Genomic DNA, 13,578 nt, shown 5'->3' on the forward strand with positions numbered 1-13,578 from the left:
ACTGGACATGGTAGCACATATCTGTAATCCTAGCACTCAGGAATAGGCAGGAGAATCAGAAGTTCAAGGTCAGCCTAGGATATGAGTCCTTGTCTCAAAAAGTAACAACAACCACAAAACCAAACAAACAAACAAAAAAGAGGGAGCTGGAGAAATAGCTCAGTGGTTCAGAGTGCTTGAAGTTTCTAATATGCACAGGCCCGCATACAACCATCTGTAACTCCAGTTCTAGGGGATCCAATGCCCTCATCTGTCCTCCACTAGCACCAGGCATGTCCTTGGTGCACAAACACATGTAGGCAAAGCATCTATACACATAAAATAAAGTAAACCTTTTTTAAAATTTAAAAACAGAAACAAGAAAAAAAGAAAAAGAACCCCAGGCATAAACACACAAATACACAATGGTACCTAGTTCTACAAATGTCTAGGCCTTGCTGCTAAAACTCTTGTTTTGTTGGTCTTCTAAATAAGTTTAACAAGCCCAAGGCAAGGCTGCTCACTAAAGTGACACCTAGTGTGGGACTTGGCCTGCTAAAACAAAGCACAGGCTGGTTCCCCACACCACAGTTCTCAGTCGGATTCCATCATAGTGAGTTCAGCCACCAAGACCTCACCAGATTTCAATTTCTCGGCTCCACTCCCAGGTGAATTACTCAACCTATCTGAGCTTCAGCTTCCTCAGCTGTAAAAGCCCCAGATGCTCAGGGACATTAACTGTAACTGTGCAGCAAGCATCTACATAACACCTGAAAACTAGCGAGTCCTCAACTGACTGCAGCCACCGTTGTTCTAGAGTTCTCTTCTTGGGATTCTCTTTAGAATCTGCCAAGCAGATAATTACTTGCTTTAACTAGGACTTTGTTTAAAAAGAAAGATGACTGCTGATATGCAGTCAATCATTTCCTCGCTCCTTCCTCCCAGACACCCTGCAGTGTGGAACTAGGTAAGTGTTTCCACCAGAATCCTCCTGACTGGTAAAATAGGTGGAAAGATTCTACCCACAAAGGACCAGTGAGAACACTGACACCAGGCACCAGACCTATAATCCCAGCACTCAAGAGGCTGAGGCAGGAGAACTCCTAAGTTCAAGGCCAGCCTCTGCTGCATAGTAAGGACAGGACCAGCCAGGGCTACACAGTCCTTACCTCAAAAACAGACAGGGGCCAGTGAGATGGCTGAGCGGGTAATGGCGCTTGCCACCAAGCCTGCTGACCTAGGTATGGGCTAGCTTTGAGCTCCCCTCTTCCTGCACTGGACTCTTGAGTGCTGGGATTCTGGAGCTTGTTAAGAACTCTCAGTTTGGGCTGGAGAGATGGCTCAGAGGTTAAGAGCATCACCTGTTCTTCCAAAGGTCCTGAGTTCAATTCCCAGCAACCACATGGTGGCTAACAACCATCTGTAATGGGGTCTGGTGCCCTCTTCTGGCCTGCAGGCATACACACAGACAGAATATTGTATACATAATAAGTAATAAATAAATATTTTAAAAAAAAAAAAAAAAAAAAAAAAGAACTCTCAGTTTGACATTGTGATTTTATGCTCTTAGTCAAACTTCACAAATCTAACCTAGCGCTGCTCTGATGATGTCATCCTCTGCTGTTTCTGTCTTTGGAAGGCATTAAACACTCACTACATCAGTTCTTTATGAACAATCCAGTTATCTTATAGTAAGTCCTCATATTTGGTGATAGATGTTAATCTCCAAAGGGCTTCCATATATACTATCTCATCTGACAGAACAGCCCTGCAAAGTAGATAGACCTGAAATTATTATCTGCAATTTTTTATTTTATGTGCATTGGTGTTTTACCTGTGTGTACATATGTGTGAGGGTGTCAGATCCCCTAGAATTGAAGTTATAGACAGCAGTGAGCTGCCAAGTAGGTGCTAGGAATTGAACCTGGGTCCTCTGGAAGAGCAGTCAGTTCTCTTAACAGTTGAGCTATCTCTCCAGCCCCCTATTATCTGCATTTTAATCTGTCCATTTGAAAGGCAAAAACATTACTTTGTCTGGATTTGCATGCCTGCAAGGAGGGCAAACCTTTTCCATGTTTATCACCATATCTGTACTTGCTTCTATGACTTACAGACAAGGCCCTGAAGTATTTCCATATTTGCAGCAGTCCCTCCTGTATTAAGAACACCAGTCACTTGTTCCCCAAGTTTATGTGTTGTTTGTCCAAAGCTGGCTTCAACTGCTGTGTCGTCAGTAGCCTGACCTCCCATCCCAGGTGCTGGGATTACAGGCGTACACCACCACACCAAGCATAGCTTTGCTTTTTAACTTTTATAATAATAACAGTGGCAAAACAGACATGTAACCTATAATTTCCAACATTTATATTGTTTATAAAATTCTTCCATATTGACTGATGCATGTGGCTACAATTTATTCATTTTTTACTATTACAAAGAACTTCTATGCCAGGTAGTGGAGGTCCATGCCTTTAATTCCAGCACTTGGGAGACAGAGACAGGAGGATCTCTGTGAGTTTGAGGCCAGCCTGCTCTACAGAGTGAATTCCAGGACAGCCAGGACTACACAGAGAAACTGTCTTGAAAGAAATAATCAACCTCCACCCAAAAAAACAAAATAAAAGCAAACAAACAAAAACAAAGACAAAAGACAAAAATATTTCTATGAGCAAAGCCAACTTTCAACATTCTTCTGAGAGTGAGAATCCCAGTGATTATTGCTAAGTCAAAACTGAGATGCACGTCTAAGAAACACCTTCTGACCAAGAGTGTCCCTAGAGTATATGCCTAGGTGTTCTGGTTCACAAGTCTTCTTATTTTATGTTTTGAGACAAGCTTTCTAGCACAGATTTGCCTAGAACTCCCTATGCTGCCATGACCTTGAACTTCTGATCCTCTTGCTTTCCTCTGGGTAACCCTGGTCTACAGAGCGAGTTCCAGGTCAGCCTGAGCTACACAGAGAAACCCTGTCTGAAAAACAGAGGGAAAGTCCAACCATACTTTAGAATCAAAAATCAAATAATTACTTCATATATTGTATGGTCTATTTGTTCCAAGTTTCATAAATATACATATGTGTACATATATATTTGACCTCAAAATTCATCTGAAATCTTTAATATTTTATGAAATACAACTCATATGAAAAGAGCTAATTTTACTTTCTTCCAAAACAACCATGCTAAGAATAATTATAATTCCATTCATTCTTTTCTTTCGAGATAAGGTTTTTTTATGTAGACCAGGCTGACCCCAAACTCAGAAAGATTCGCCTGCCTCTGCCTCCCTTGGTGCTAACACCATTCATTCTTCACCATTCTGAAATGTGTAAGATAAATGCATACACTGAATTCAATCTACACTATAGCTCCTATTCTGTTACGGGTTTTGTTTCATGTGTGTGTGTGTGTGTGTGTGTGTGTGTGTGTGTGTGTGTGTCTATGTTTAGGTATGTCTGCTGTGTGGTGTGCTTTTGGGAATCAGTTTTCTCCTTTTCTACTCTGGAATCTGGTGACCCATCTTGGGTCATAAGATTTACATGGCAAGTGTTTTTACCTGCTGCGCTCTTGGCAGCTCGTGTTACAAGTTCACCCAGTATTTTATAATTGTTATAATTTATAATTTTATAATTGTTATTGCCAATGTACCCTCAATGGGGGGGGGTTAAGACCCCTCCATTATGAGGGATTGAATCTAGGACCTCATTCATTCACATTGGTCAAGCGCTCTGACAACTGGCTACATCCCCCAGGGGTTATCAGAACTTTTCAATGTATGTTTTAATAGCTGGCAGTTCAGATCATAAAGATAATCTGAATTTTAAAATACAGAGCAGACCTCTTACATCACTCATTTTTTGATTTTGTCTTTATGCTTTTGAGATTGTCTCTCCATGTATCCCAAGCTGGCACTGAATGCACAATCCTCCTGCCTCAGATTCCCCTAGAGCTAAAATGATAGATATAAACCCCTTCCCCAGTTCCTTTTCTCTATCTTATCCAGAGCCGTCATTCCCACCCAACAACCCCTTTCAGGTTTTCAGCGACTTCACTGCCACTACAGATCTATAACTTCATCTCTCTGCTGAGAAAGCAGGAAACTGAGGCTCAGTGGTGCGAGCAAGCGCTTTACCCAGTAAAAACAACATGGCCAAAAGAGGTAGGTTTAGAGTTAGAACAGACTTTATATTTCTAATCCCTGTCATAAAATGTTTTTCCTAAATATCCTTAGGAATCAGGTGTAGGCTGGTGAAATGGCCCACTGGCTAAAATCACTTATCCAGCAAGCCTGATGCCTGAGTTCGGTCCCTGGGGACCACATAAAAAGCCGGACATGGTACACGCAACTATAATCCCAGCATGCACACTTCAAAATAGAAGACAGAGCCGGGCGGTGGTGGCGCACGCCTTTAATCCCAGCACTCGGGAGGCAGAGGCAGGCGGATCTCTGAGTTCGAGGCCAGCCTGGTCTACAAGAGCTAGCTCCAGGACAGGCTCTAGAAACTACAGGGAAACCCTGTCTCGAAAAACCAAAAAAAAAAAAAAAAAAAAAAAAAAAAAAAAAAAAAAAAAATAAACAAAATAGAAGACAGAAATGGGAGAATCACTTGAAAGCTCATCACAGGTCAGACAGCCTGGAGTACACAGGGTAGCAGACACAACAGGACCTTGCCTCAACAAGATAAAGGACTCGGGAGGCAGAGGCAGGCGGATCTCTGTGAGTTTGAGGCCAGCCTGGTCTACAAGAGCTAGTTCCAGGACAGGCTCCAAAGCCACAGAGAAACCCTGTCTCGAAAAACCAAAAAAAAAAAAAAACAAGATAAAGGAGAAACATGACTCCCTAAGGTTGTACCCTGACTGGCACACATAGACATGGCACACACATGCAACAGTAAAAATAAACTTTAAAAGAACCACGCAGACCTCTTGTGATGGTGCAAACTCTAACTTAGCAGATCTGGAGTGGAGCCTGAGTCAGAAGCTGCCTCTGCGGGTGGGTGCTCTCGCGTAGAAGGCACCACTAGAAGCCCACCCAGCCTGGCGCTCTAGCTCCTTAAGGATATCAGGGCAGTTGCTCTGTTCCTAAAGTCCACCACGGTGTAGCTGGTCACAAGGGGGTCCACAAAGCTGATCATGTGGTGCTGGCACATCTTCTGCTCCTGGGCAGAGACCTTATTGGTGATGATGTCTAGCCCTTCGTAGACCTATGAGAAAGAGAGTGAGTGTGAGAAAGTCGTCGCCCTCCACAAAATACACACTTGAGGAGTAGAAGTGACTGTCTATTTCTCCCTTCAGCCAAATCCTTGGCTGACCCCAAGCAACAGGTCTAGCTTGTGTCTGAGAACCGGGCCAGGGGTACAAAAGCTAAGTCATAGAAAGAATAAAACAGAGCGCTAGCTTGCTTGTCACACTGTAGTTGGTAGCCTGGCTTAAAGATTAAGGAGGTATGTAAATCCATGCCAGGAGAAGGAACTCCACTCCTAAGCATCTAAAATCGAGCAGCTTCCTTATTTATTCTACTTATTACAGGTCTCCAAAAAAGGGAACGTTTTGCATTGTTCATAACTCTATTCTAAAAGCTTCAGCAGTTCTTGGATTTAAAGGGCTCTAAAAGGCTTTTAGGTTCCATATAAGATAGGTTCCATCTTATGAAGAAGTGACCAGTCTATGTAGACACATAAAACACGCGCATTCTCCCCATGGCCTTGTGCTCAATGAGTGCTCAGAGCAGCACACACATCGAAACACAACAGGTGGCAGCCCACGTGCAAGCTCTTCATCTTCATCTGCCAGTTCAGAACTAAAACTTCAAGTGTTCTTTATCTGAACGCAAGGTCTCCGATGGAGACCAGATTTGAAAATACTAGTCTGAGAACAGGAATGTTTGGGCTGAAATGTTCTCCCTGTCATCACTGATCCTACAAGGAGCACTGAACCAACAAGTAGCAAGCTCCATGGAGCGCATAGGATGCTAAAGGCGTTTTCTGTCTCACATATCCCTTTACTTACAGGAATGTCAAGCAGCTAGGACAGTGCTAAGGTTACCAGGGAGCCCGGGCGCCCTGCTGCCTCAGATCTATCCTGGCTCTGCCACTTACTAGCTTTGTTCTTGGAGTACACAGGCACTAACTTCTCTGAATCTCAACCGCTCCTAAGTGCAGTGGAGATAATAACACGAACTCGGAGGGCTGTGAGGCTAACATGATTTCACCCACAACGAATGCACTTTCTTTTCACCTGGTGCTCACTAAGCACTGTGAGGGGTGACACTCACTCCATCTGTGTGGTCCGCTCACCGCCCACACTTCTCTATCGGACCCTCACATCGCTGATCTTGAGGAATATCTTCTAGAGCAGCTTCTCACCTTTCCTAACACTGCACCCCCTAACGTGGTGACCCAACCATAGAATTATGTGTGCTGCTACTTCATAGCTGTAACTTTGCCACTGTTAGGAACCATAATGTAAATATCTGGTATGCAGATAGTCTTAGTGACCCCTGTGAAAGGGCTGTGTGATAACCTCAGGGGTCATGACCCACAGGTTGAGAACCACTGTTCTAGAGGCCCTTAAGATGGCAAGTTTGAAAAAGTAAACACAGCCAGATGTGGTGGAGTACACCTTTATCCCAGTACTATGGAGGCAGAGGCAGGAAGATCTGTGTATACTAGGGAACAGTCTTACACTGGAGGGTAGAGGTAGGAGAACAGGACAGTTCAGTGAGTGGGTAAAGGCACTTGCCACCAAGCCTGATAACAGCCTGAATTTGATCCCCATCTTCCATCTCTGACCTCCACATGAAAGCCATGGCCTGGATGCCAACCCCCACACTAAAAGAGCAAATCTGAAATAGAGCTGGAAATGCCATGCTTGCCTAACACGCACAAAGTCCCGGGTTCAGTCACAGCCGCACACTGCAGTGTGGGGGAGAAACATATGGTGGCCCATGCTAGTTGTAATCTCCACACTCTGGAGGTGGAGATGGAGGCAGGAGGGTCAGAAACTCAAGGCAGATCTCTGTGAGTTAGAGGTCAGCCTAGTCTACAAAGCGAGTTCCAGGACAGCCAAGGCTACACAGAGAAATCCTGTCTCAAAAAAACAAAAACAACAACAACAACAAAATATATATATATATAAATAAATCTGAAACAAGATGGTTTTAGGCCAGCTTAAACTTTATCTCATATTAGCTAAACCCAGTCAAGGTTTCACCGAGCAGCTCTGGCTGGTCTGGATCTTGATCTGTAAACCAGGTTGGCCTTAAACTCACAGATCACCTGCCTCTGCCCTCCATGTGCTGGGATTTCAGGTCTGTGCCACCATGCCCACCTTATTTATTTGTTTGTTTAAAGCATCAGGCAAGGCTGGAAGTGTAACTTAGTAAAGGGCACTTGCCTAGCAAAGGAAAGGCTTTCTAAATTAGAATCTTAGCACCACAAGAAACAATTAAAATTAAGGTTGGACAGTGGTGGCGCATGCCTTTAATCTCAACACTTAGGAAACAGGGACAGCAGGTAATCTCTGTGAGTTCGGCGCCAGCCTGATCTACAAATTGAGTTCCAGAACAGCCAGGGCTATTACACAGAGAAACCCTGTCTTGAAACATAACAATAACAACAACAACAAAATTACAGAAAGAGAAAGAGGGAAAGAAAAGAAGAAAAAACAGTACAGAAAAGCAAATTCTAAGAAGGATGTAAGAAAACTGAAACTTTTGAGACACTTAGAAATTTAAATGGTATATACACCCCAGAACAGGGCAAAGCTCTCAGGCTCTGGGCTGGCGCTGCAGTTCCCGGCTGACATCACTGACATCACCAGGGCCTCTAAGCTGACCTTACAGACCCTTCTCTACTGCATAGCAGCCCCTGCTGGTTAGAAACAGTCGGCTCAAGGCCAGTTTCATCCAGTGTGGGCTAGAGGAGAGCAAAGGGAGTATCTCGGAGCCTCCCTCTTGACCACATCATGGAATCTGTCATCTGGACAACAACCAATTTGACAACCAACTCAACCAGCAAAATAACAGCTGTCCTACCGATGAACCCGCCATCTAACCCTTCACCTGCCGTCTAACCCTTCACCTGCCGTCTAACCCTTTACCTGCCGTCTACCCAGCTATCCACCTCCTGTAGACCCTCCTCCCATTTCTCAGCCACGCCCTCTGCAGAGCACCTTTCACGCTCAGACTCCAGCTGTCATTCACTGGAGGTGACACAGAGGAGGCTGTCTTCGATTTCTCCCTGAAGCTCTTCCACACCCTCTCAGCAATAAGGAAGGCTGAGACCAATATGGCTTTTCTCTACTCAGCACTGCCAGTCTCCATACCCAGATTCCCCTTCAGACTGAAGACAGCATGCAGAAGACTCTGGAAGCATCCTCTCCTACTGCAAGGACTCTGCCTGCATCCACCAGGCCCCAAAGGCCTTCGCATCCAAGGCATCGCCCAGTCTCTGGGCTCTGCCACAGTCCAGACCTGGCCACAAGGGACACTTCTGTGAGCGTCCCTCATAGCCAGAACAGCAGCAGCCCCAAATTCCTAGGCAATGACAGTGATGGCAGCTTGGAGTTTGTCAGCACCAACCACAAGATCAGACAGCTGCAAGACAGCCTGTCTCTCCAACACCTGCCTTGTCCTTCTTGATGCCATCTGTCTGCCAAGTAGAAGAAAATATTGATAACAAAACACGGAGTCTTTCCCCTTAAAAGTCTCCATGGAAAAAAAATCTTTTATGATGAGTTGTAAGATATCTGAGGCCAGGCATGTAGTTCACAACTATAATCTTAGCACTCAAGAAGTGGAAGGAGCCGGGCGGTGGTGGCGCACGCCTTTAATCCCAGCACTCGGGAGGCAGAGGCAGGTGGATCTCTGTGAGTTCGAGGCCAGCCTGGTCTACAAGAGCTAGTTCCAGGACAGGCTCTAAAAAAGCTGCAGAGAAACCCTGTCTCGAAAAACCAAAAAAAAGAAAAAAGAAAAAAAAAAAAAAAGAAGTGGAAGGAAAAAAACCCCACAGGTTTAGGCCAGCCCTACAGAACAAGATCCTGCCTCAAAACACAAAAATGAGCCAGGTGTGGTAACATATGCCTTTAAATGCAGCCTGGTCTATGCATGAGGTCCAGGCCAGCCAAGACTACATTATGAGACCCTGTCTCAAAAATTAAATAAAATAAGGAGGAAGAGGAGAAGGGAAGAAGAAATAACCACCAAAGGGTCCTATCGTTCTTTGACCTGACCCTGAAAGCCAAGATGAGATGGCAGGGGCTTGGCTATCTGAGCTTTATGATCCCCATACAGAAGAAGCTGAGTTGCCACCAGGGACATGCAACAGGCTCCCAGCCCACTGCCTGCAAGGCCACCATGAAGCTGAGTGGCCCGTGCTCTAGCCTACTTTCCTTGGCATCACTCTATCAAAGTGACGAGCATGAAGGGCACATGTGACTCATGGAGAGATCAGAGTTCTCTGGTTTATGACCTCATCCTGCACAGGCTGACAGACAACCTACAGGCAACCCCAGACCATGCCAGAGCCAACCAAGACAGCTGCAGGAGCAGCTGTGACCTTCAGCATTCTGTGGCCTGCCAATGGTTTATCTCTGAGGTCTAACAGTTCTTCCTCTCCCTGTGCTGGGAGACTAGCAACACAAGTCTTCTGTGTTCGTGGGGCTAGAGTTCAATTTGCGGCCTGAGACGTACAGGAGCAGGGGAGTGGAGGTAAGGCGAGCCCTACTGCCCGGGCCTCGGGTTTTCAGTTCAGCTCTGCTGTCTCTCTAGACTCACCCCAGGATCTCCTGCCTCAAATACCCTCTGTCCTCCACTGAAGGCCTCCTTCAGGTCTCGATAAAGAGTCTGAACAAAGTGTCTGTTCCCATGAGTCCTTCTCTCTGGCCCTGTTATACTTGCTAAACCACGTTTTTCGTAGCTTTGATTAAAGTCCATCAGCCTCTACAAGTAAAACCTGATAGACCGATATAGACTATGAAAAAACAAACGTGGTAGAGTCAGGGGCTGGGGAGATCGCCCTGCAGTTAAGGGCACTTGTTGCTCTTGTAAACGATCTGGCTCCAATTCTCAAGAGCCACAGAGCAACTCATAACTGTTACTGTGGTTACAGTTCCAGGGGATCCAATGCCTTCTTCTGACTTCCTCTGACACTAGACACATACATGGTACACATACACACATGCAGACAGACAGATACATTTAAAAAAAAATCTTTAAAATAATTTTTAAGTAGGGCAGTGGTGGTGCACGCCTTTAACCCCAGCACTCAGGAGGCAGAGGCAGAGGCAGGGAGAACTCTGTGAGTTCGAGGCCAGCCTGATCTACAAGAGTGAGTTCCAGGACAGGCTCTAAAGCTACAAAGAAACCCTGTCTCAAAAAAACAAACAACAAAAAAAAAAACTTTTTTAAATGGTAGAGCTAGGATAATAATGTGGAAGTTCCTCAAAAAATAACAGAACTATTACATGACATAGCAAATTTCCTTTAGGTTTATATCCAAAATAATGAAAGCAGGGTACTAAATGCATATATATGTAACCATGTTCATAACAGCATTATTCTCCAAAGCCAAAAAGCAGAAGTGACACCAAATACCCACGAACAGATGAATGGAAACACACAATGGAGTATATTATACATCCTAAGATGGGATATTATACAGCCTTAAAAAGAAAGAAGGAACTGTGATTTCTGTTAAAACAAAGACAAGCCTTGAAGACAAGCGACTGATGAGTGGCACACCAGCCCTAAAAGGGTACAAGCTTCTGGGGCCCCATGAACATGATTCTACTCACACAGGGCAACTGCGGCAGACAGAAAGCAAACTTGTGTTTAACTGAGGGATGACTTGCCACCATACCTGACATTGAGTTTGACCCCCAGAATCCACTGGTAAATCGTGCAAGTTGTCCTCCAGCCTCCATATGCATGCCATAGCATGTGTACATGTATCCATGTAAAATGCAGATTAAATATACAGAGCTATGTATATTTATTCTGAATTTATTACCTTTAATTTTTATTGTTGGAGACAGGATCGCATGCAGCGCAGGTTAAACTCAAATTCATCTTATAGCTGAGGCTAACCTTGAACTTCAAATCCTCCTGCCTCTACCTCCCAAGTGCTAGGTTTCTATGTGTGTGTCTCACGCCATCTCAGAAAAGAAAAGCACTGACGGCAGCTTTTAGGCATGGTGTGAAAGCAGAGAATATCAGCAATGAGAGTACAGTTTCAGAACTACTCAAAGAGTTGATAATATTCCATTTTTTCCCTTTGACAATTTGTTGAGCTGTACGGATACAAGTAATACAATTTATGGGTATTTTGTCTGCTGCTTTGGGTTTTTTTTCCTTTTCTTTTCTTTTTTTCTTTTCTTTTCTTTTTCTTTTTTTTTTTTTTTAAACAGGGTTTTTCTATGTAACAGTTCTGGCTGTCCTAGAACTCACTTCATGGACCAGGCTGGCCTCAAACTCACAGAGATCCACCTGCCTCAGCCTCCCGAGTGCTGGGATTAAAGGTGTGCACCATTACCACCTAGTTTATTTTTTGTCTGTTAAAATCAGCTTGCAAAGCTAAGTAAAAACAGGGGGTTGGATGGCCGGCTTGGTGGTTAAGAGCACATGATGTTCTTTTTCTTTTTCTTCTTTTTCTTCATTTACTTTTATGTATGAGTACTCCGCATGTACACCTGCTTGTCAGAAGAGGGCATCAGAGCCGGGCGGTGGTGGCGCACACCTTTAATCCCAGCACTCGGGAGGCAGAGGCGGATCTCTGTGAGTTCGAGACCAGCCTGGTCTACAAGAGCTAGTTCCAGGACAGGCTCCAAAGCTACAGAGAAACCCTGTCTCGAAAAAAAAAAAAAAAAAAAAAAGAAGAGGGCATCAGATCCCGTTGTAGATGGTCATGAGTCACCATGTAGGTGCTGGGAATTGAACTCAGGACCTCTGAAGAGCAGCCAGTGGTCTTAACCACTGAGCCATCTCTCCAGCCTTAAGCACATGATGTTCTTGCAAAAGTCCTGAGTTCAAGTCCCAGCACTCACTCAGGTGGCTCACAACTGCCTGTAATTCCCGAACCAGGGGAATCTGACACCCTCTCCTGGCCTCTGTGGGCACTGCACTCATGTTAGACCAGACAGGCATGCAGGCAAAACAGGCATTCCTGTAAAAATAAATAAACAGTAAAATCACAAGAATAAGCACCTACTCATTTGCATTAAAGATAATATTCAAGCACACCTAAAGAGAGCTAAAGCATACACAGCTCAATGGGGAGCAAGCACTTGTCTAGCACATCTAGGTTCAATCCTTGGTACCGCAGAGAGAGAAAAATAGAAACAAAAATAAAATAATAACAAAACGTAGGAAAAATCATTTTGTAAAGTGCTATTTTGGGACCCAGGTTTAAGTGACATCCGTATCTCAAATGATACAGTCATGCTTAGAATTTTATCATTTATTTATTTTTCATGTTTAGGATATTCTTTTACCAGGTCGCATTAGACCTTGGCTGAATGCCTTGCATACACTCTCATACACAGTTCCAATTAGCTTCATGGTGCTTCTTAGAACAGTTAGTCTGGAAGCTGAAAGAGCTAAAAAGAAATCTTTCAAAGACAACAAGTCAGTCGGCTCCATTCCCCTGCTCCCAAGGGAACTTGTGACAGGAGCACACAGAAGTGGCTGAGGGAGAGGAGCTGGCAGAGTGGTGGCCCAGCACAAGTAAGGTTATGAGTTACTCCCAGCACTACATAACTGAGAGTGGTGGTAATGCCAGTTATGACAGCACGGGTTTCTTTGTGATGTCTGCAATGTTCTCAGAATTTAGAGTTTAAGGAAGAGAGATGGTTCAGCAGGTAAAGGTGCTTGTTGCCTGATGACCTGAGTTCAGTCACTAGGACCCACGTGAAGGAAGAACTGGCTCCTGTGGGTTGTCCCGTCACCTACATACTTTATGGTACACACTATGCATGGATGCACACTAAATAAAGGTTTAAATATTTTTAAAAACAATTTAAAGTTAGAGGTTTAAGTCAGTCAATCATCTAAGCTGCCTTGTCCCAGCATACATTTAGTAAGAGCCCATTACCCTCGGGTATTCTGTCAGATTAAGAGTTCCTGCTGGGCACGGTGGAAGCTGCTCTGATCCCACTACAACTGGGAGACTGAGGCAGGATGATTACATGTCCAAGATCAACCTTGACAACTTAAGACTCCACATCAAAATAAAACTGGGAAAGATGGAAGGAAAGAAGGAAGGAAGGAAGGAAGGAAGGAAGGAAGGAAGGAAGGAAGGAAGGAAGGAAGGAAGGAAGGACGGACGGACGGACGGACGGACGGACGGAAGGAAGGAAGGAAGGAAGGAAGGAAAAGCAAAGCAAAATTGAGAGAATGTAGTTAGTGGTCCAATGCTTGCCCAAAATGCCTAATGCTCCCTACCAAAAAAAAGAAAAAAAGAGTTCCTGTTCTCATTGAGGCCAACTTAGTCATGCTTGTATCAACAGAACAAACACATAAGCACTGATAAAAGCTGGTTACAATGGTGCACACCTACAATCCTAGTACTTAGGAAATACAGGTAGAGAAATCTTGAATTGGAAG

General features: G+C 44.4%; 1 protein-coding gene across 1 annotated transcript in view; it reads right to left on the reverse strand.

Annotated features, from left to right (window-relative positions):
- Trit1 (tRNA isopentenyltransferase 1) overlaps positions 1-13,578 on the reverse strand; it is a 44,607-nt gene that overhangs the window by 12,635 nt on the left and 18,394 nt on the right. The window contains exon 2 of the mRNA XM_038334845.1: positions 5,042-5,182. Within this exon, the coding sequence (XP_038190773.1) occupies positions 5,042-5,182 (141 nt within the window). The remainder of the gene's footprint in view (positions 1-5,041; positions 5,183-13,578) is intronic.

The sequence above is a fragment of the Arvicola amphibius genome, chromosome 6, assembly GCF_903992535.2.
Source record: "Arvicola amphibius chromosome 6, mArvAmp1.2, whole genome shotgun sequence".
In the NCBI taxonomy this organism is placed as follows: domain Eukaryota; kingdom Metazoa; phylum Chordata; class Mammalia; order Rodentia; family Cricetidae; genus Arvicola; species Arvicola amphibius.